The 25,646-nt window shown below is 35.8% G+C and overlaps 1 protein-coding gene across 3 annotated transcripts in view; it reads left to right on the forward strand.

The window, feature by feature from the left end:
• LOC124554815 (ecdysone-induced protein 74EF) overlaps positions 1 to 25,646 on the forward strand; it is an 893,955-nt gene that overhangs the window by 469,873 nt on the left and 398,436 nt on the right. For all 3 annotated transcript variants that reach the window (XM_047128473.1, XM_047128472.1, XM_047128474.1), the window contains one exon: positions 5,821 to 5,938. In XM_047128473.1, coding sequence (XP_046984429.1) covers positions 5,821 to 5,938 — 118 coding nt within the window. The remainder of the gene's footprint in view (positions 1 to 5,820; positions 5,939 to 25,646) is intronic.

The following is a 25,646-nucleotide window of genomic DNA, read 5'->3' on the forward strand; positions in this document are numbered from 1 at the left end:
CTGAGAAAAACTAAATGTGGCTGACTCAGTGGGGATTTGAACTACTGTCAATCTGAATATAAGTCCACTGTCTTACTTCTGCACAACATTGATCTCTTAGATCTTTTATAGAAACAATATTAGGATGACATATGGTGTGAACATAGGAATTAGAAGGTATGATTTTTAATCTCACAGAGAAATAAGTTTTATAATTTGTCAAATCAAGGATAAATTTTGACTAAGATTATAAAAAACATGCATTGTAAAGGAAATATAGTTTGAGGTAAAAATTTAATAATATCTTTTTAGATACAAACTCTATCATTTCAAACATATACAGGCTGTATGATAATTAATGACAAAAACTGACATGGATGAAAGCATATGCAGTAGAAGCGAAACATTTCCAGTGGACATGGGACTGCAAATGAATCATTCATGACTGTAGAGGTAAAAGCTACCACTAAATTTAGTGTGAAATATTGTCCTACTTAGCACAAATGTATATGAAATGTGAACATATGAATTAAGTTTCTATCTTATGGAGCTCTACTTTTACCCACGGCCTACCTTAATAAGAAATACAATACTGTCTCAGCATATTACACATCACAATTTGCTGTACATTCAACCCTGTTAAAGGAAATGGTCCATGTGTCATCCTCACATTTGGATGCAATACTGCATTTGTCTCTGTGGTGAGCAACAAATTCTTCAAATACCCCCAGATTGTCTTGCACGTATTTCCAAAACTGTAGAAATCACTGCTGCAGTTCTTCAACCACATCAAATGGAAGTGCTGAGATGATCTGACAAAGTAAAATCCAGAGGATTCAGGTCAAGTGATCTTGGAAGCTAATGCATAGACCCTGCTCAACCAGTCCATTTTGGACCATATTGATGCATTAGATGTTGCCTTACAAAAGGATCAAAATTGGTCGGTGCCCTGTCATGCATCTACCACATTCCCCAAACATGGGCCAAGGGTGATATTTGAGCCCAATTAGATGTACCTTAAATGAAAAGTTTACATTTCAAATAGATTTGTACTAAATAGTTCAATATTTAATTCTGGAGTCAATAGCAGCTGGTAATCACACACTTGCAGTTACCTTGCAAACAGTTCATTTGCAGATCTATTTTACTCAGTATCTTTGATTCCATTATAATACATTTTCACCAGTCCCAGTTCCACTATTAATTATTGTTATCCTGTATCTTGAATCATAGTAGTCCTTCCTTCCTCTCCAGTGCCATTTATCCAGGCAGTGGTGTATCAGTGCTGATATGATACTTTTCCAGTTTTTGCACAGAACCAACTGTACCTATATATACGCTATTTTTATGATGGGGTCACCATTCCCAAAGGTATTTTAATGATACTACCAGCCCCCTTCCATAGTATAAAAGATTAACTTAATCTTTTAAATTCAGAGGACATTCTATACTGCAATTCTCTTTAAATTTCACCGCACACATGCTACAATAACAAGGGTTTGTGTATGTATGTTTAACATTGATATTAATATGTGCTGTATGTATACTTCTGAACATAAAATGCTCTCCATTTCTATTTTCTGCACATTATTTCCATTGTATGAGTGTGTGTTTATAATTATAAAGAGAAAATCTGTGTTTCTTTTCATACAAATTTATGTTTAACCTTTTGTGTTTTTTTTTTGAGAATATTTTACACTCACTTTTGTTCTGTTATCTTACAGATTTTTGAAATTTTGAACACTTTCAACCCTGACTGTATCATTATTCATATTTCCATTCTCATTAACCATGTATGAAATGGAATGGTAACTTCTCTATTTATGTTTCCATCTCTCCTTATAAACACACACTCCTTGAAAGAGTTAGGGGAACATGACTTTGAACATCTGCCATACTCCACTGAGCAATAATTGAAGACTGTTACCAAATTATACCTTTATTTTTCACAAATTAAATAGACAACAAAGCATCATTACACCCTTGATTGTTTACGTAAAAAGAACTGACATGTTTATGCACAATGGGCACTTATCACTGGCCATCGCACTACTTCAATGTCTATGCTTCATAAAACATCCCTGCTGATGGCTGCCACATAGTAGTAGAAGGAATTCAGGGCCACTACAGTGTGTAGCAGCCACAACAGGGTTTAACAGTATCTGTTCAATGTACTGGCTGGCAGTAAGGTGATCATGGGCAATGACAAATTCATATGGCTGTCAACACTGAAGCCTCCCCACAACATCAAAGAACCTCAGAAATGTCTCAGTTTTCATGACAGCATTTGGCAGTCATTACTCACCACAGATCTCTGCACACACACACACACACACACACACACACACACACATATATATATATATATTACCCACATACACACATATATATATTTGAGGGTATCTGGACTCGTCTGTGAATAACTCATTTGGTCAGTGACAAAGTTGGAAATGGCCAGTGACAAAGTTGGAAATGGCAGAACTGAAGGCAAGTTGCAAGATTTTGTCATTTGAAGCAGGGTACTTGAACAGGACGTCTCAGTCATAAGGTCCTTTCTCAGAACCTGTCCATTACAATCTCATCAGACACATGGCTCGAGTGGCCCTTTTGACATTGTCTTGCAGTGTTCTAGCTGTATCCATATAATTCTGAAGTGCAGAGAGGCCAGATGTGGTGCTACAATGAGTCAGTGATATTGTCAAACTTGCCTTATGTACTGACCTGTCTCCCTGTAGCATATCAACAGCCTATGGAGAGGCATTGGCATCTGCAGCAGCATGACTGAAAGTCCATCCTTTGTAGATGAAACAAACTGAACTTGCAACTTGAACTGCATTAAGATGTTGCCTTGCATGTGATTGGTTGAATTCAACATTCACAAATGAAAACTGCCATCTTTGTACCTCATTAGGGAACACTTGGACACCAGTACTCACTTTCTTCAGTGGGGTCACCTGACACTGTAATGCATAACACAGTCAGAAGATAGTGAATGATTTTAATTGTTGCCTACATTGATAGCAAAGATCTCAAGCCATGCAATAAGACTACAGGTACTGCCTGTAATAAAGTAGATTTAACATACTGGATGTTCATACACTTGTTCCCCTAATTCTGTTGAACAGGGTGGTAGTGATCAGATCTTTACTCAAGAATTCATAGTCCCTTTTAATGATACTCTAACCAGTAAAATAAGAGTAATTTTAATGTAATTAAAATCTCATTTGTCCAGCTGTGGACTTTTATTGATTTTGTAAATATTATGATAGTCTCTTATGTCACATTTAGACACCCCTGTACCAACTGCCTCATGGTGTGTGGTGTGTGATAGGCATTTCATAATAATGTACCTGTAACATCCTACAACGTTTGGACAGAAATATGGAGACACCACAAGAAATGCATGCTTGAACATAAATGCAGGTGCTAGCCAAGCCTGTAGATTGTATTTGTCCATGAACGGCACCTGTGCAATGTCCTCAATTCATTCCAAGTGTCAGTCAAGGTTAGAACGGTATTCTGTGTAGTTGTGAGTATTTTATGTCAGAGCTACATGAATTTGAACATGGGTAACTTGTTGGTGCTTGTACAGTGGGTGCTTCTGTAACCAATGGAGCTCAAGTGTTTTGTGTTTCAAAAGGCACTTTATACCATGTATAGGGAAAGCAGAAAAATATCAGCTCCTAATTCAGGATGTGGACAAAAGTGTGTGTTGAATGATTGTGACAGATGGTCATTAAAGATGACTGTCACAAAAAAAGAACGCAACAGCTGAAAAAGTCACAGCAGAACTGAACATCATATTTGCAAACCCTGTCAGTACCATAACAACTGTAAGGGTGCTCCAGATGTTGGGAATTACAGGGCAAGCTGGAATTCTAAAATCATACATCAGTAATATAAATGCATGTAACAGGAAAACGTGAAGCTGAAGCCATGAAACATGGAATATGGAACAATGGAAGAAGGCCATTTGGTCAGATGAGTCTTTTTGTAATCCTGTTTCCAACTTCTGGCCAAGTGTATGTCCCAAGAGTGAAACCAGTTGTGTGTTTGGTGGTGATTTGGGCAGCCATATCATGGTATTCCATGGGCCCCACAGTTACTCCACTATGTTGGATTACTGCCAAGGATTATGTGACATTTTTGGATGATCAGATCTATCCTATGTACAGTGTTTGTTCCCCAGTGGTGATGCTGTGTTCCAAGATGACAGGACTGGCTTTGTGGGCATGAAGATGAATTGTCCCATCTCCCTTCGCCACCACAGACACCAGATCTCAATATTATTGAAGCTTTGTGGTCTACTTTAGAGAGAAGTGTGCACAATCATTATCCACCTCCACGATTGTTACCTGAACTTGCTACTATTTTGCAGCTGGAATGGTAAAGATTCCCTTGAAAATTGATATTTACCATTCAGAGATGACTGGAAACTTACTTGAGTGCTAACAGTTTTTCTACATCGTATTAAGCATCATAAAATGTTGTGGTTTTGGTGTTTATGTATTTTTGTCCACCCCGCTATCTAGTATGGGTCTCAGATTGCCAAAGAGTACTCAACAATTGTCAGGTCAGGGTTATGCAAGTAACCTGTTTCATTGGTGATTATTGCTTCATTCAAACTCAGCCAGAATTCCCTATAATTAGTTTTGTTTGCTCCATTTTATATTATTCTAGATGCATTCTCCTTTGTTATGACTGTTCCCAGAGATTGGTTACCAATCATGTAATGAACCAAAAACTGGTCCATCTTTCTCTTTTCACATATTAAATTACTTTTTTTTTCTCCAAGTGTCAATAATACTCATTCCTTCCTGCAGTTTTTAATTATTTTCTGTCACTGAAGCTTTCCTACGCACAATAGCATCATCCATGAACAGCCACATGGAACTTCTGATATTGTCCACCATGGTGTTTACCAATATTTTGAAGACTAATGATACTATAATAATCTCTTGGGGTACATCGAAATCTACTTTCATAACTGAAAATTTCTCCTCCTTAAGAATGATGTCCATATTTCTACAGGCCAGTAACTCCTCAGTTTAATCAGAAAGCTGGTTCAATATCATGTAAGGTCATTTTGTCCACCAGAGCATATAAAACTTGAAATGCATCTATGTTGTGTATGTTTGTGTTTTATGTGTGTTTTTTTTATTTTCAAGGAATATTTATTCCTAACTTATAATTTTCTAGAGTCTTTGAATCTTTCATATCTGCCTTCCTTAATGCCATTAAACATACATTCCAAGTGCTGCTATCATATTTTTCAACAATTTCATCCTGGATGGAAAAAGTTATAATTAACACAGGATTCCATTATTTCTTGAACAAAGCACTGTTAATTTTGATCTATCTGCACAAGGAAAATATATTTTTGTAGTATACTTGCAGGCACTGATTACTGCATAAAATTTCTCACCGAATACTTAATACTTCTACAATAATATTGTGACTTACATTCAGTGTTACACTTTTCTGGTATATTTAAGATATGTTATGAATTTCATCTATATTTCTGCCTTTTTTCACACATATATTATGTAGGTGATGTATCTGTTCTTTGGTTCATGTTTATGTCACAGGGACTCAGAATTCTAAGATATACATTTCATACATTAGTATAGTTTATTACTTGTTATTTTGAGTCATGTGCTTAAAGCCTGTATCTGGAATTATGTGTGCGTATATGTCAAACACCTAACACATTATGTAAAGACTTTCACTACAAATTTAATTATTGTCAATATCTTACTCAATTTTAAAATCTTAGTTCACTAGTGCTCATTTTACAGCCATTCATGTCTTATTTAAATTATGCTATTTTATGTTTTGTAGGAAGAAAACAACAACAATGTGTCCCCGGGTTCTGCAGAATCAGTCAATTCTAGTAACGCAAACAAAAGTGCAGTTGCGCGTAAGATGAACATTATTGCTGCAAACCCACTGCTTGCAGGTTTGTTTACATTCAGACCAGTTGACTGTTTGTTCTCACAACAGAAGATCATTGTATAAGCATTGATGTGAAGCATTATGTGACTTAACCTTGGACTTAAAGCTAGAGCATAAACAAATTTAATTTTGCAAGGCATGAAAGTCATTAACATTTTGTAAATATAACTATAAAAATTAATAATTCAAGGCCAAATTTGCAGTTTGCTTCATACCACATTTTCATTATAAATTAGTTTACATAAACTAATAATCACTTCTGAATTAACACTTAAACTGTATCTTGCATTAAGAAATGAAATTCTATACATTATGACACCTGTGTGAGTATAGACCACTGTCTTCACTATTGATCATAGTAGAAGGTGGGAATGCAGTCACATGTATTAGTAACAATAAATAAAATAGCTGCAGGCTGCAGTTATGGTGTTAAAAGCTTTATTGCATGTTTGGTTCCGAGACTTCACTCCTCATCCTCAGATGTATCTGTGCACACAGTAAAAACTGTTTTTTAAGATTACATGCATCAATGCATATACAACATAATATACATCTCTTGTAGAGTAACACTGTAAGCTAATCACTCTACCTGTCCTAAGGTTAAGTTAGAGGTCTTCATGACACATGCCAATACTAGTTGAATTATATTTACTGTCTTTCAATGTTTGTGTCATTAAACATTGTAAAAAAAATGGTATGACACTGACAACAGCCTTTATACTGACCATTTGTAAATATTAATTGAAGAAGTACACTGGGGTTTAGCTATGTATCCACAAAGGTTATACATTCGAAAAGTGAATATATTTAATATTCTCCCGTGGGAATGTCTCAAGAATGTAGTAGTTCCTATATTCACAACCACTATCTTTTCTGACCCAAAGTGCCATTATATCCTGGAAACTGAGTGATAACATTGTGGAATTACATTAACATTTAAAGACAGAAAATACTGTTGAATTAGTGTTGGCATTTGCTATTAATAATTATATTTCCCATATATTAGGACATAGCACAGATCTCTAACCCAACTTTAAGACAGGTAGAATGGTTAGCATACAAGAAATGTACATTATGTTGCATATCTACTGACATATATAGTGTTTAAAAAAATATTTTTTAAAAAAATTATGTGTTCAGGTACATATGAAAATGAGACATGAAGTTTCAAAACTGATCATGCAGTTAAGCTTGTAACACCGTAACTCAACCTGAGGCTATTTTATTTATTGCTATAGATTGCACAGAAAAGGCCTTCTTGTTAAACAAAACTACAGGATTACTACTAGCTGATCTTTTAGGCAAATTCTTTCTTCAGAGAGTTGGTTCCAGAAGGGACGTGTGATAGGGATATGGTAGAGGCTCTATTCAATGAGTAATGATTTATTGTCAAATAAATATTTTCCTTCCATCTTGTATTTTCCATTCATTTAAATTACATGATTCACAACTCTTAACATTTGAAACTTCCTGCCATACCACACTCACCCACAAGGCTTATAGATGTGTAAGCATGCATGGTAATTTTACACAAGTTACCAGTGTAAGAAAAAGAACATTTAACTGTACTCGCTTTATCACTTTTAAATTTATGCTTTATATGAATCAACAGAAGGCACATCTGTTCATGAATATGAAGGTAGACATAACCATAGCTGTAAGCTTGTGAAGCCAAGGAAATTTAGGCTAAAGAAAATCCTAACAGGAATCTGGTAGTTCTAACTGTAATTTATTTTCCACATTGTGCATGTCAACAGAAAATGGTAGTGGAAACACATTAAAAATTTCTTCTAACTTGTGGAAGTAAACTTTAATGAGTGGGAAATATTGTTTAATATTTTTGCTTGCTTTCTATATTTTGTGTTAACTACCATGTATTACAAAACTGTTGAGCAACTGAAGATTTTAACCTCTTTGATGAAAGTACCTGAAAGCAGAATTCTAATTGCTGCTTTGTCTGTACCCTCATCATCAAATGTCTTTCATTGTAAACCTGGATTGTTAATACACTCCTTTTCAAAGGCTAAAATGTCTTTTTCCTGTCTTGTATCTTTCATTGTAGCTTAAAATGGCAATAAGGCAGTATTAGAAGGGATCCTTTTTTCATCTACTAAAAAACAAAATGAAGAACATTAGCATAAGAAACACAGCTTTCTCAGTAACATTACTAGCCATTTCTTTAATTTGATACTCACTTGACCAAATGACACACATGGCCCCTTTGCTTTCTCTGGGCACTGAGGCCTGTTTGCTGCTCAACCCTTCCTCTGTGTGATGAGTAACAATCTATCTGAATTCACATTATCAATATATATATTGAGTACTCATCTAGAAAATATAAATAAATTGTCGTAGCAAAAATATTGATGAAAGCAAAGATAAATCTTACTTTATTTAGTACTACCTTACGAGTACTGGTACTTAGATCCATCAGCAGAGCTTTCTTTGCTTTCTCTCTTTGCTTGCTAGGCATCGATTATCATTCCCCTGTGAGGTACTATAATCTCGTGGTTACAGTTGCACCAAAATGAAACTCTCAAAAGAGTAAAAGGAAAACTACTTGAAACATTTTGAACTGCTTGTGGTGTCAATGCACTGTTACCGAGGGATGTCTATGAGATAGGGCACTCTGAATTACCAGTGAGATGAACATATTGATTTTCAGGCTTTTTCAATCTGATAAAACAGATTCAGGTAATTATGCAAAAAGAAAGTTGAGAAATTATGAAGTTTACCTCAAGTCAACATGTCATTAACAGGTAATACATGTCTATCTGAAACTTAACATGTCTTCTTTATGGTAAATAGCAATCTGTCTTTTCCTACACTTTTGTGAATACCATAGAGCAATCCACAGCTGACATAAAAATTAAGTTTCTTGTTTTCTCCTAAAATACTATGCATAAAACCAATCAATCAGGTTTTGTGCAAGAGCTGCATACCTGCATTCAAACTGCACATTACCATTTCAAGTGAAAAAAAGACAGAGTTTCTTGTGCAGTCAGTGAACACTACAACACATTCATATACAATGATACCACTGATAAGTATCACTGGATTACTTTTTCTGCAGCTTTGTCTTTGACCTGAGGAACATCAAGGCAAATTAGAGCAAAAATTTAAAAAAATGAATATTTGCTTGCAAAAACCTTGTAATCTACATAGCAAAATCTGTAGAACATGGGAAACAGTAATTTTTGATGTCACATCTCAAACGCCTTCTTACCACTTGCACAAAATAACTCAGTGCTTTTGTTGGACTCTTGGACTGGGCATAATGACACTTCTGTCTTTAGGAGGAAGACAAAAAGACTGCTAATATAATTCAGATTCCATCTGGAACTAATTGTGTGATTCAACCTCTTGATAAAACAATTTTTCAAGTGTGTAAAGCATTTTTCAGAAAATTGTTGGACAATATAATTTCTGGTAGCTCTATGTCACTTCAGGTTTATCAGTGGAAAAGTATTGTTGAACTTCAGTCATTTATGCATTGTCAGTTTGCATCAGCACATTTTACAAATTTTATCATGTCTGCCTGGTACACAGCACAATATGCAGAACAACTTCCATGACCATCTCTTACTCCATTCCAGTTCTGTATAAATAAAACTAGTAATTTCTGTGGAGTGCCTGAATGCATTAATATTTTGTCAAGTGTGCCTGATGTATGGAAAATGCTTATTTTCATTTTTCTGACAATTACAGGGAATAAACAAGGAACTGTTTCATTGTTAGCAAAATGTACATTATTTTTATTTATTTATTTATTTATTTATTCATCCATGGAACAATAAATATTGTATGGATGCCGTCAGATTACAACACATGAGCACACATTTACATTTACAATTAAACAGGTTTCTCATATTTTGTGTAGTTTTTATAACTAGTCATACACGCATTTATAATTACATAATATTTTGGTGATAATGTCATATGTTGCTAATAATCTACATCTATGTTAAATAGTATTTTACAGTATAACAACTTTTACTTACTAAAAAGGTTTTAAGCTAAACATTATCAAAGGACTGTGCTACAGGAATTGTTATAAAATACTTAATGTCAACAAATTATCTGTAATGTAACATCATACACTGCCTTGATTTTCGTTTCTCGGCTAGTCACTTGTGTAAGAAATCTGCAAGAGTTTAGCTGTTGATATTAACTGAAAGTTATTCAAAAAAATTAATGATGTGAGATATGTTCATTAGGGTTTAAGTGCTTAAAATACATGGGTGTGTACTTTCCACTTTGCACTGTCTGGCACTATGTCCTCATGTAATGGCTGTCTCTGCTTATTTGCTCATTACGCACTAGGCAAGAAGGGCTGTACAAACCTCCATTACAAGTAATTCTTCATACGGCAAAAATATGAAGCTTTAACTTTTCTTTTAAACACTTGCAATCCACCTTAGCAGCTAAAATTTTGACAGTGTATTTCTTTTGGTGCATTCTTCCTGTGTGGAAAATTTCAGGGTACCCTTGATATGTCAGACTGGACCATTCTCTCCTATGTTGAATAATGTGACTAACTGTGCATCATGTTCTGACATTCTGTTTACCACCAGATAAGCTTGTGTCTCTATAACTTCTGCTTGTTCAGATTATCTATATCTAGATTATCTGTATGTGTACTATTATCTTGAGCCACTTGGGTAGAGAAATTTATGATTGATACCAAATCTAATCCAGAAATGTTACATGCTGTAGAAAAGGTTTTAATTAGTAAAGTATAATTATATACCTGATTATTTTATTACAGTACATACCACTCCAATGATAGTAATCGAAGTTCCTTTCTTAAATTCTTCATTAATTGTAACTCCTTTATTTGTTAGAACTTTTTTCTACTTTATTCTTCGATGGTATTCATTACAGTTATACACATAATACTTCAGTATCTCCATAATACTTCATAATCATCATTATTATCAACATCATTATCATAACATCATTGAAATACTTCACAAAGAACTGTAACATATCACCACACACATATCACATAATAAATCCTGATTACTACAACCCAGTAGCTATCTCTCGTGTAACTGCCACATCATGATAATTGTACATCATAATTCATCTAATCAAGACCTCACCACAGACAGAACATTCTCAGTATTATCAGAAGTACAAATGATAAGATTCCATATTTTACATGGTTTTACTTTTCACAAAAGTTCCATATTTGATCATTCTTAATAAATAAAATACCACCTCAAATTAAGGATATTAGGCAACTCTTCATCCAATCCAGATAATGATAGCCATAGGAAATCCAGAAGTATCAGTGTAAGACAAAAAGAAAAGCCCACCACAGATGAGAGTATCAGAATCCTAGCATTTAACTGCCAAAACATTCACAACAAATTGACAGAATTTGAAATGCTCCTAAAAACCATAAAACTCACATTATTTGAGGTACAAAAACCTAGTTAAACTTGAAACTGACAGTAGTGAGATATTTGTGGAAAATTTAAGTGTGTGCAAAAAGGACAGGCTAATGGGAAATGAAGGTGGTGTATTTGTCACAGTAGACAAGAAACTCAATTCAATGAGGGAAACAGAGGTAGTGTATTTGTCACAATAGATCAGAAACTCAAATGCAATGAGACAGAAATAGAAGCTGCATGTGAAATTAGTTGGGCACGATTCAGTATCAAGGTTGGGGATACAATTATAATTGGATTCGTGTATTGACCACCAGGCTCAGCTCTTGATTTAACCAAACACTACAGAGGAAACCTCAGTTTGCTTGTAAGTACCCCAAACATACTATAAACATTAGTGCCCTGATCTTAATGATCTAAACACAGTGAAACATGCAAGCATGTATGATCTAAAACTTGGAAAATCTGATCTTGCATAATAAAATATGTCTTCATAAATTTTATTTAGAAATATCCTTGTTAGCTTTTTTATATGCCATATAATACAAAACTCACTTCTGAACAAAATGTGAGTATAGTACTTATTTTTTGCAGGGTTTGAAACTAAGCATCATTTATTTTTGAGATATCTGCAGGTGTCTGAGAAAAAAATGAAATACAGTGAAAACACCACCACCTATCCAAGCAATAAAACTGCTTTTCTACTGCCCACCACTTATTTAAACTATTCCAAAATAGTTATCACGTTTGTCAGTTTTCAGTTTCTGCAGAATTGCACTGGATCACAAGGTGCATTTTCCAGTTTTCCATTTTCAAAGACCTACAGTTGTTGCTGAGGATAGTTTTGAGCCCAGAAAGCTCCTTTCCACATCACAGGACATCATAGAAGCATATCTGAAGGTGGCGGGCTCACTGCAGGCCAGCTTTGGTTTATTGCCTTCAAATGCTGCGATATTCCCAGAAAAAATGACACTACATTGCATAATATCCATGATTCTACTGGAGAACACTTTGCAATTTGTTGTCACTTTGTCAACCACATAACCATGAGCTCAACCCAACTCACTCCATGTTATGCAATTTCCAGAGTGTCACACACTTGAGTACCAGCAGCTTCCAGTCATGTGATGACTTTTGGTATCCCTGAAAAATTGGCATTTATGTATGTGAAATTTCCGGACAAGTCATCTGTAAAGACCTCTTTCACAATTTTGATAGCACTTGATTCATGACTCTCAAGCTCAGAAAAGATTGTCTTTATTTTGCCACAGTTAAATCGAAAACCCCATTGTGTAAGAACAGGCTGAGGGACGAGGGGCAGTGAAGACACTTGTTGATTGAATTTATGCACCTCTAGCAGAGCTTTAACATAGATTTTCTTGCCACAGGAAATTAATGTGTCTAAATCGGGTTAATTTGATTGTAGCTCTTCTGCAACTCTGTGTAATGCATGTGCAAGGCAAGTGACATACACCATGATTTGGTAGAGAATCTGAAGCCCCATGGCGGCTTTAACCGTGTATGAAGCACTATCTATTAGTGGCAGCAAAATGTTGTCTCTGTGCACATCATCTGGCCACATTGGCTTCATATAGTTGTCAAACAAAATAGCGATTGTTGAGCTGTTTACTCTCATGAGAGTTTCATATGTTAGGAGGAACATTTCTCCAGGTCTCTCAACTTTCAGAACACCACCACCAACAACATTTGTATCATAACATCCACCCAAATTGGTGATTTTATTTGTAGATACCCAGACCTTTTTATCAGCAGCACTAATTCATATTTTGTTGAGCACCTCCTCATAGCACACAGATAAATAGTTATTTCTGAATTTAGATTTATCTTGAAGTGGATGTGTTGTGTATTTCTCCAAGAACTGTCTGAAGTGTTGATACTTCAGCTTCTCCAATGGAATATTGTGAGTGACCATCATCTCAAACACGTCCCTGAAGAATGATTGCATGGTTGTCTGCTAAAAATAACAGTGTTTGTCATTTTGAGCACTTCTCTGCACACAGCTACTGTGTTTGGTGGTATTACAGTGTTTTTGCACATTAAAACACTTTTCTGTACTAACTTTAACTTCACATATCTTACAAAATTATATTTTCCTGTCAGTTTCGAAAAACTTTTCTCCAAAATCACAAACAGTGCCACACAACTTTATGCTGTTCAAACACTTTACTTTCAGCATGTTGAATCAGATTGAGTTTGTATTCAAACTGAATCATGTGACCACATGTGCAATGTTCAATACATCAGAAGCTGCCTTTGTTGTCTCTGAGAGGGTTTCGTTGACCCTGTGGAACAATGTCTTGTGTCAGGGAACTGACTAGTGTGTTTTGCTGCTTGTCTACCATAATCCTAATAAACAAAGCTTTGTATTAGTTGGTGTGTTTATTTGTGATAGTATCACCTAGACATTGTCATGTGCACAACGTTTTCATGTTTGTATTCTTATGTCCTTATATGCATTTTTGGTAGCAGTTGACCAAAATATGGACATGCAATGGAACAATCACATAGGCCTCATTTGTGGATAAAACCGGCAGCAAACTATAGTTTATTGGTACAATAGTAGGGAAATGCAATCAATCTAGGAAGGAGATTGCATACAAATCACTTTGCAACACATCATAGAATACTGCTCAAGTGTGTAGGACCCCTACCAGATAGGACTAACAGCAGATATTGAATGTGTACAGAGAAGGGCAGCATGGATGGTCACAGGTTTGTTTGACCTGTGGGAGCGTGTTACAAATTTTGAAACAACGGAACTGCCAGATACTTGAGGACAGATGTAAACTCTCCTGACTGAGCCCACTTATGAAGTTTCAAGAATCGGCTTTAAATGATGAGTCTGGGAATATACCAGAACCCTCTAAATATGGCTCCTACAGGGATCATGTGTATAAGACCATGTTAATGACAGCATATATGGAGGCATTTAAAAATTCATCCTTCCTGCACTCCATATTTGAATGTAATGAGAAAAAACCTTGTAACTGGTACAATGGGAAATACCCTCTGCCATGTACTTCACAGTGGTTTTCAGAGTGTAGATGTAGATGGTTAGTAACAGCTGTTCTATCTACTTATTAATTACTTCCTTTAAGTTTGATAACACTTCTACTCTGACATAGGAAGGGATAATATAGGCTGACTTCATAACTATATCTTGACTGTAGAAACAACAAATCTGACCCCTCCCTCTTCCCATTAACATGTTTCACCATAAATACAATTTCACAAATGTAACATGATAATGAGTTAAATTTAACCGAAATAAGTAGCGAAACATACTGACAACCAACACAAATCACAATTACAGTGCAAAAGATACCTCACTTCAACTAAAAAGATAACAACTTAAAAAATCTTCGAATAACTTCACAAACATCCGTTTGGATTTTGCTCCTGGAGTGCTGATGTTCAGTTCAGTGCCTGAAGTTCTAAACCAGGTACAACTGAAGTTGCAAAATTTTGGTCAACAGTAGTGTAGCTTGGTAATTCTTTCTTTCATTTGTTTGTGACAGTATGTACCATATTTGTATTCTACCTCAAATAAATAAATAGTTTGGCTTTCATTAACTAAACATAATGTTTACAAATTCTTTAATGATAATTAGATCATATTGTATCAACAAACTCAACTATCCTTTCAGCAAAATTTCCACAAAATTAATTATTAGTTAAACATTATCACTCCAGGCAAATGCCGGGATGGTTCCTCTGAAAGGGCACAGCCGACTTCCTTCCCCATCCTTCCCTAATCCGATGAGACCGATGACCACGCTGTCTGGTCTCCTTCCCCAAACCAACCAACCAACCAAGTTAAACATTACGTATTTGAAAATCTTTAATAACATTTAAGATACATTGTATTGATCTGCAAAAGTAAATGGTAGCATAACTAACTTTTGACTACAAACTAATAGAAAATGGATAGCAATGACAGTATGAATTAGCTTTGATGGATAGACAGGCTGGATGAAGAGAGATGCACACAGAAAATGAAAACAGAAACACCACTACAACACTCTGAGGCCTTGTGCATGCCATGAAAATAGCATACAAAGTGTGTATGTCTCTCTGAGGATTTATACAAAATAGACCCTCAGTATTATAGCAAAATTAAACATATGTGCAACTTCTTAGTAAACACAGTGTAATTCAGTTCAAAGCACCAAAATATGAATCACAACATAGTTATGAGAGCATTGAGTCATCATAATGCAACATAATTCCTTGTACTAGCCACTGAATAACACAGGTGGTCTCTAAGTCAGTCCACGTAACAATCAAACTTCCTAGTAAAAGGCATATCCTAGACTAAAGTTAAATGAAAAAGAACAACAGAAATCCTAGCACTAAGATAGACATAAATCAAATAATCACTAGAAAAATCATCAGTCAATAGTGTTCATAGTGCAGAATAAATCTTAGCATAACATAATCATAGCAAAAGTTAAAAGTTCATTCAGTAATAAATCAACGAATAAGTCTTTTTAGTCACAGACAGGCACAATAAAAAGAATGGTAAACAAGTAAGCCTTCAGTCAAAAGGCCTCCTTCTCAATTAGACAACATAAACACACAGATACATACAAACACAACTCCACACACATGACCACTGTCCCTCACTGCCAAGGCCAGACTCTGGCTTCAGTAGCCACTGACACTTGCCTAATTCAGAAGAAGGCCTTTTGGCTGAAAGCTTACTTGTTTAGCAGTCTTTATGTTGTGCCTGTCTGCAACACAACATGTCCACTATATGGTGAGTAGCTATCTGTCCTTTTCATAATATTGTCATTATTCCATTATGCATGTTTCATCAGTTGAAAAAGTCTTTTAGTTCTTTCTTGGAGACAAACGTGTGTAGTTATACATCAATATTGTTTCTCTGTCACACATTAATCTATCTAGTGGGTTTCAGCTCTCTTAATTAACATAGCCTCAGTTACTTTTTCCATTACACTCTTGTGACTATACATAACCTTGCTTTTACATTTTACTGTTAGCCTATTCCTTAAAGCAACTGTCAAAACAAAACTGTCTAACTTTTGAACAGAAGAAATAGCTCCCCTGTCATATATTTTATTTCCTTAATGTAACTGACAAATTCAACTTACAAAATTTCCCATCAGTATCAAATATTTCGCATAAATTGGCATAATTTATCACACTACCACAAAGTTGTTTCAAATTATTTTTAAACTGGTTACAGAATTCTTTTTGATGTCTCTCTGATCAGTCAAATTGCAATTCCTTACAAAAGTTAGATAGTCTATCCCAAACAGATTCCTTACACACAAGATATTTTGGATGGTTTCACTCATCACCAATGCCATCTGCTACACTCAAAACATTGATTTCTACACATTCATTGCAGTAAATAATTACAACATCAACTTTTTTAACTACATCAGATACATCAAGGTTTTCTACATTAATTACAGTACATTTCTGTACTTATAAACCAACTTCCAGCTGAACATTTGACTGTTTCTGCTCTGATCTGACAGAAATGCTCAAGTCACAAATTCCTGATTTAACAATTGCAAGGCTGTTCTGAATTTTAATTTTATGAATTTTGTTACAGTTCATAATACATTTTTGATATGATGTTCCTCTTATTTAATTTACTGCAAAAATTGTCTTTTCATTCTTTGAATGATTCACTCAAATTGCCTTTTAATTTTTTTAATTCTCTCAGGAGCATTTATATTTTCTTTTGCATTAATCCACTATTATCTCTCCCCATTGTTTTTAGCCCAATTTTAAAAAATCAATTATTTTCATTGATGTATTAGTTATAAATTTATTATCACACAGTTCTTACAATATTAAAACTGAGCTAGCTAGCACAATTTTAAAGAAGACATAGGACTCGAATTCATAAGTATCAGAGTTTAAATTCCCATATAGTGTTCTTCAATTAAATTTTCGATGATTTAATCACAATGTTATGGAAACGTTAGACTCTACCCACCATATAGTGGAAATGAGTTGCAGACAGGCACAACAAAAAGACTGTGAAGCAAGTAAACTTTTGGTCAAACAGCTTTCTTCTGAATTGAACAACACAAATGTATATCTGTGTGTGTGTGTGTGTGTGTGTGTGTGTGTGTGTGTGTGTGTGTGTGTTGTCTAATTCAGAACAAGGCTTTTTGGCTGAAAGTTTGCTTGTTTAGCAGTCTTTTTGTTGTGCCTGTCTGTAACTCAACATTTCCACTATATGGGCCATAGCAATCTATCCTTCTCATAATATTGTTATTATTCCATCCTGGACTTTCCATTGTTTAATTTTTGATGTTTTCTTATAAATACATTTTACAGAGGCCTAGATGATTCCCTGAACAAGTCCTGGCTGCTTTCTTACCCGTTCGTGCTCAGTTAAAGCTAATTATATCTTTAACTGTAATAAATATTATTTATCAGGACTGTTATTTTTATTTATATGTGTAATATGTGAAGAAAGATTCCTATTTATTTGATCTTTCACATTTAAGAATCTAATAATTATCTTTTGTCAATGTGCAGTCAGTAGTTGTGATCTACAGATATTTATATGTAGAGTATCTCAGTCTTTTGATATACAGTTTCCAACTGTGTATCTGAGTAATTCATACTGGTATAACATTTGTGACAGCTTCATTTGCTATTATTTTTGTTGTGGTCTCCAGTCAAAAGAGTAGTTTGATGCACCTTTCTATACTAATCTATCCCCTACATGTATCTTCATCTTTGCATAACTGCATCAAACTGTATCCAATTGAAACTGCTTACTGTATTCAAGCATTGGTCTCCCCCTATAATCCTTCAACCACACTTTTTCCTCTATTGCTAGATTAACTGTTCCTTGGTGTCTCACTGTGTGTCCCATCAAACCATTCCTTCTTTACTTGAATTTATGCCATAAAGCTCTTTTTCCCCATTTTAATAGAGTGCCTCTTCCTTAGCTACCCATCTAATGTTCAGCGTCCTTTAACACCATAAAAAGCTTCTATTTTACTCTACACTCCAGAAAAATACTTTCATAGAAGAATTCCCAACACTGAACTTTAATTGTATACTACCAATTTTTTTTCCCCTGGGAAAGTTTTTCTTGCTATTGCCAGTCTGCATGTTATACTTTCTGAAATTCAACTATTGTTAGTTATTTTGTAGCCCAAATTGGAAAACTCATCTACTACTTTTATGGTGTCATTCCCTAATCTTATTCCTCAGGACTGCATGATTTAAGGAGAATACACTTTTTTTGCCTCTTTCCAAAGCATTGTCCATTTTCTTTAACTGATTGTCCAAGTCCTGTGCCAACAGAATTACAACGTCATCAGCAAACCTACAGATTTCATTGATTCTCTGTAAACTTCAATGTCCCTTCCAAATTCCTCCTTGGTCTTCTTTACTGCTTACTCAGTGGGCACTTTGAATAACATGAGGGACAGGCTAGGCTAAACCTGTCTCACTCTGTTCTCAAATACTGCCTCGATTTTATGACCACTGATTCTTATACATAAGTCTATATTGTGTGCAAGAGGGTAGAGAACCTACCACTCCTTGTATTTTACTCTTGCTACCTTCAGAATTTCAAAGAGTATATTCCAGTCAACTTTGTGAAAAAAAATTCAAAATTTGCATAAGCAGTCCATGTTCTAAGCTACATCATAGGATCAGTATTGCTTTGTGTGTTCTCACATTTGTCTGGAGCCCAAACTGATCATCCTGCAGGTCCAATTTCACAAGTCGTTTCACCCCTCTGTAGATAATTTCTGTCAGTATTTTCCAATCACTGATTAAACTGATGTTTCAGTAACACTCATATCTGTTTGCACCTGCCTTCTTTTGAAATTGTTCTTGACGTCTGAGAGTATTTTCCTTGTCTTATAAAGCCTACATACCAGGTGCAATAGTTCTGTCATGGTTGGTTCTCTCAAGGAAGTTAATAGTTCTGAGGGAATGTTTCTGCTGTAGGATCCTTGTTTTAACTTAGATCTTTCCATGTCCTGTCCAATTCTAATAGTAGTAGTAGTAGTAGTAATATTTATCCATATATCTCTTTTACAAGGATATTGGATATGTCTTTGGATTGTGACTGAGAACAACAAAAATAATGTAATTCACTTATACAGACATTTAAAGTCTTACAGGCCTAGAATTACAAGGGTGAATGGATGGTTAGCACTGGCATTATAGTAGGAACCACCTAGGCATTGGCTTGAAATTATTTAAGGAAACTACAGAAAACATAAATCAGGAAGGCTGTATGAAGATTGTAGTATTTTCTTCATCCACACCTCTTTCCTTCCTTTTCCCATTCCAGAATATTGTCTTCATGTTTCTTCCCTTGTTATAATCCTTTTAAATATTCTTTCTGTTGTGGTGAACTAAGGATATATTTTGTAGCAAGAATAGAACAAAGCCTACATGGAATGATAGAACAAAGCACTTAAGAATGGTGATGTTAATAGTGAAAAAACATTGCTACACATAAACATCATATTGAATCATATTGAGGCAAAGCATAAATAAAACAAAGAATATACACTTTTAAAGTTGACAGGTTTCACAGAACACAAAGCTAGGTGCTATAGTAGGAGGGAATAAAATACATAAAGTTTGCTTTATTTACTTCAGTACTTTCCTCTAAATATGTCTGTGGTGAGCAAAATATTTTCCAGCAACAAAAACAAAATAATAAGGGAATGGAAGACATATGTTACAAATTCCTATCTTAGTATGCATTGCTCTAAATTTGTTTGAGTTTGAAGGCTTTGTAAACATTTCCCCAAGCTAATTTTTAGAATGCTCATATTCTACATTGATATCCCCATGTTGATAGAGATCATGCACAAAATAATAATGTACTTCAATGGTCTTAGAACATTTGTGGAATTCAGGATTTTTCACTAATTTAATGGTGTTTGTATTAGCAATGAATAATATGGACATACCCCTTTTCCCGCTAATCTCCAGCAACAGTTGATTCATCGTACCAATTCCTGGGCTCCTTCACTGGCAGTAATGAACTCTGCATGAGTGGTGCATAGTGTGACTGATTTCTGCAGTTAAGACATCCATAATATAGCCATGTTGCTGTTCACTGAGACAAAACCATTATTGATTGTCTTGTTTTAGAATAGCATGTGAAGTCAGCATCAGTATAGAAACAAAGTTTACCACCGGAAGAAGTGGTGAATAAATCCAAGCCTGAGGTACCATAAAGATACCTGAAAATGCATCTTATGGTGGTCCAGTCAAAAGAAGTGGGATTAGCCATTGATTTAGCAACTTTTGAAACAGTATAAGCAAGATCTGGATGATTATCACATCAGAAGCATTAATGATCCTCCAGCTGAACAAAATGGAACACACCAGTCATGAGTCATATATATTTCTGCATCCAAGTTTTCATACAAAAGTGCAGTTCTAACACTAAATTGACCAAGCTTCAAGTTTTCTTCAGCAGTAATTGCTGTTAAGATATGAACAGCATCATAATGACCAACTGAACTAAAAGTTTCTTCATATTCAAGTACTGTATGTTTAAACATGCTGCAAACAACCAAACAAGCATGATATTTATCAGATGATCCATCAGGTTTATATTTTATATGAAGTATCCACTGATTATTGGCCACATGTTTGCCATTAGGCAGTTCTACCAACTTCCAAATCAAAGGTCTTCATTTCTTCTGTCAATGACTTAAAACAGTTATTGTAATCATGGCTTCACTGAAGTTTGCTGGTGCAAGCTATTAACGGATTTCTTTTGTCAGACAAACTAACACATTTGTTTTCTGAGACTGATGAATCTGGTAACCTAATTCATAATAACTAAACTCACTGGTAAAATTCTTAGTTCCTAGACTCAGTTTGATCAATAACAGATTTAATTTTTTCATCTGATCAAACATTACTGTTCAAGTCACTTCCCTCTTCTATTTTTTCAGGTGTAGAATTAAATTCCAGCTTATTCAATTTCCAGTTGTACATACGTACTCTGGTTGAAGATCAACAGTGTTGTAGTTGTTGTGGTCTTCAGTCCTGAGACTGGTTTGATGCAGCTCTCCATGCTACTCTATCCTGTGCAAGCTTCTTCATCTCCCAGTACCTACTGCAACCCACATCCTTCTGAATCTGCTTAGTGTATTCATCTCTTGGTCTCCCTCTATGATTTTTACCCTCCACGCTGCCCTCCAATGCTAAATTTGTGATCCCTTGATGCCTCAAAACATGTCCTACCAACCGATCCCTTCTTCTAGTCAAGTTGTGCCACAAACTTCTCTTCTCCCCAATCCTATTCAATACCTCCTCATTAGTTACTTGATCTACCCACCTTATCTTCAGCATTCTTCTTTAGCACCACATTTTGAAAGCTTCTATTCTCTTCTTGTCCAAACAAGTTATCATCCATGTTTCACTTCCATACATGGCTACACTCCATACAAATACTTTCAGAAACGACTTCCTGACACTTAAATCTATACTCGACGTTAACAGATTTCTCTTCTTCAGAAACGCTTTCCTTGCCATTGCCAGTCTACATTTTATATCCTCTCTACTTTGACCACCATCAGTTATTTTACTCCCTAAATAGCAAGACTCCTTTACTACTTTAAGTGTCTCATTTCCTAATCTAATTCCCTCAGCATCACCCGATTTAATTTGACTACATTCCATTATCCTTGTTATGTGATTTGATTACATGATGTTTTGATGGGCTCCACACTTTGAAAGCATCTTTGTCATTCACATAACCAATAAAATGGCCAGATATAGCCTTGTCATGAAATTTCTTTGGAAAATAAATAAACATTGCAAAACAAAAATGTGTAAATAGCTAAAAGTGTTGAACATTTTGCCAGTCTACAACTCAAAAGGTGTTTTCCCATGACACTTAACTCCCCAGTATGCTTTAATATAAAAATGGCTGTGTTACATGCAGGAGCCCAAAAAGATTTAGGTAATTTGCTAGATGATAACATGGAGTGACTAAATTTTATTATTTGATAATTTACTTGTTCAGAAAAACCATTTTGCTCAAGCACACTTGGTCAAGAAAAACAAAACTCACTACCACAGTCTCATAGTACTGCAGCTACGACATTGCAATTAAACTCTCCTCCACCGTCAGAACAAATACATTTATTCTCTGACCAGTAGCATCACACTCCTTCAAAAATGTTTTCAGATTGTCAGCTGTTTCAGATTTATTTTATATGATGTATATCCAAGCAAAATAAGAATAATTATCTTTGAAAATCTATCTTTGAAAATAATTCATAAAGCCAAGAATGCACACAACACAGAATGAGTTGGTTTCAGAACATGTGGGTGATATAACAAAGAAAGAGACCACATCTCATGTGTGGCATTTGTCTTAATGACCAAATCCATCATGCTTACCATGTAATTGTTCTTCTGAAGCCACTAAGTCAATCTTTATTTGTAAATCTAGATAACAAAGACACATGTTCATAATATACATTGAATCAATATGTTCTCCTGTGCCAGCTTTTTCACTATGTCCCCAATTGATAAAAGCTTTGTTATCCTAAGTAGGTTACACCCACATTGTGCAACTTCATGAACAGAGAAAATTTGGTGTCTCATATCATGTAAATGCCAAACATTATCTTGCAAAGCAGATGTCCAATTACTGTTTACGCATATTTCAGTATTAATACAACCAACCTCATGCACAAAAAAAACATCACGTCAATCTGTCTGTACACATTGTCGACTCAGAAACTTTTCAAACATAGTGAAATGCCATTTATTTTGTGAAATTTTGTGTGTCATGCCAGAGTCAGAATCGCAGAGTAAGTGCTATCAAAATTAGTATGAACTAATGAGTCAGTGGCAAGAGATGTACACAGATGGAAAAAAATTACAACACCAAGAAGGAGTTGTGTGACATAAACAGACATTGCTAGGTGTGTTTCAACATGTGAAAGATGATGTCTAATCAAATTTTTCACCAGTCACTTAAGAATGGTACTAGTAATGCCACTATTAGGGTGCAAATCTGGTTTGCTTTAAGTACACCCTGTAACAGTTGTGAGCAGTAGTTATCTTTGAGATTGGAGGTGGTGAGTTGATGTTACTTAAGAATGCCTTTAAGGTGACAAAGATACCATTATCAACACCCCACTGACTTTGAATGTGGTTGTGTTAAAGGACTACCAAAACCTGGAAGTTCCCTCTGCAATATTGAAGAAAGACTTACAAGGGAACCTCCCCATCGCACCCCCCTCAGATTTAGTTATAAATTGACACAGTGGATAGGCCTTGAAAAACTGAACACAGATCAATCGAGAAAACAGGAAGAAGTTGTGTGGAGCTATGAAAAAATAAGCAAAATATACAAACTGAGTAGTCCATGTGTCAGATAGGCAACATCAAGGAGTTTGTAAGCTGAGGAGCGCCGTAGTCCCATGGTTAGAGTGAGTAACTGCGGAACGAGAGATCCTTGGTTCGAGTCCTCCATCGAGTGAAAATTTTACTTTCTTTATTTTCGCAAAGTTACGATCTGACCGTTCATTCATTGACGTCTCTGTTCACTGTAATAAGTTTAGTGTCTGTGTTTTGCGACCGCACCGCAAAACCGTGCGATTAGTAGATGAAAGGACGTGCCTCTCCAATAGGAACTGAAAACATTTGATCGCAAGTCCATAGGTCAACCGATTCCTCCACAGGAAAACACGTCTGATATATTCTATACGACACTGGTGACGGCATGTGCATCACATGACAGGAATATGTTGTCGACCCACCCAACTTACACACTTGGCGAATGGGTAAAAAGATTCTTCTACCTTGCTCGATTTAGGTTTTCTTGTGGATGTGATAATCACTCCCAAAAAAGTGATGAAAACATAAGAGTTTGTCACATAAACTGCAACAAATGAATGCAACAGTTTCACAGTCGCACAGTTTTCCCTGTGCTCTGTCAAAACATATGTTTTTTATGTTTTGAAATGTTTCCGTGTGTAGGCCGCCAAATCCTGCATATGTCCAAGCAAATGTGAACATGTCCTGGAATTTAGGAGAGCGAAATTGATTATGTGTGAGTGCCTGAACTTTGATAATGGTCTGAAAGTAAAAAATTAAACTTTTCACTCAAGAGAAGATTTGAACCAAGGACCTCTCGATCCGCAGCTGCTCACGCTAACCACGAGACCACGGCGCTCGCAAGCTGACACTCTCCTTGATGTTGCCTACCTTGCGCATGGACTACTCAGTTTGTATATTTTGCTTATTTTTTTCATAGTTTCACACAACTTCTTCCTGTTTTCTCGATTGATCTGTGTTCAGTTTTTCAAGGCCTATCCCTGTGCCAACTTATAACTAAATCTGACGGGGGTGCGATGAGGAGGTTCCCTTGTTAGCAGGAGTGTCGCCACTGTACATGACTGCTGGCAGTGGTGTTCACACAAGAAGACTGTGCTGCGGACCACAACAGGGCACTACCAAGAGGGAAGACAATTATGTTCAGTGTATGGCTCTGGTGCATTGTACTGCATCTACAGCAGCAGTCTGACTTGCAGATGACACCACAGTGACACAACGAACTGTTACAAATCAGTTACTTCAAGGACAGCTCCAAGCCACATGTCTCGTAGTGTGCATTCCATTGACCACAATCCACTGCCGTTTGTGATTTCAGTTGTGTCAAGTGAGAGCCCATTCAAGAGTAGGGTGGAGGTTTGTTGCATTTTCTGATTAAAGCTGGTTCTGACTCAGTGCCAGTGATGGCTGGGTGTTGGTTAGGGGAAGGCCAGTTGAGGGCCTGCAACCAACCTGTCTGCATGTTAGACACACTGGGCCTACACCTGGAGTTATGGTCTGAGGTGTGATTTTGTATTACAGCAGGAGCACTCTTGTGGTTGTCCCATATATCATGACTGCAAATTTGTAGATCATTCTAGTGATTTGACCTGTTGTGCTGCAATTCATGAACAGCATCCATGAGCTGTTTTCCAACAGGATAGCACTCACTCACATACCATTGTTGTAACCCAATGTCCTCTATAGAGTGTCAACATGTTGCCTTGGACTGGTTGATCACCAGATCTGTCTACAATCGAGCACATACAGGATATCATCAGATGACAACTCATCCACAAATAGCATTAACAATCCTAGTATTGACCAACAAAGTGTTACAGGCATAGAACTCCATACCACAAACTGACATCTGCCACCTGTGTAACACAATGCATGTACATTTGCATGCTTGTATTCAATATTCTGCTGGTTAGACTGGTTATTAATGTACCAGCATTTCACCTTTGCAATAGCTTA

This window comes from Schistocerca americana, chromosome X, assembly GCF_021461395.2.
Source record: "Schistocerca americana isolate TAMUIC-IGC-003095 chromosome X, iqSchAmer2.1, whole genome shotgun sequence".
Classification (NCBI taxonomy): domain Eukaryota; kingdom Metazoa; phylum Arthropoda; class Insecta; order Orthoptera; family Acrididae; genus Schistocerca; species Schistocerca americana.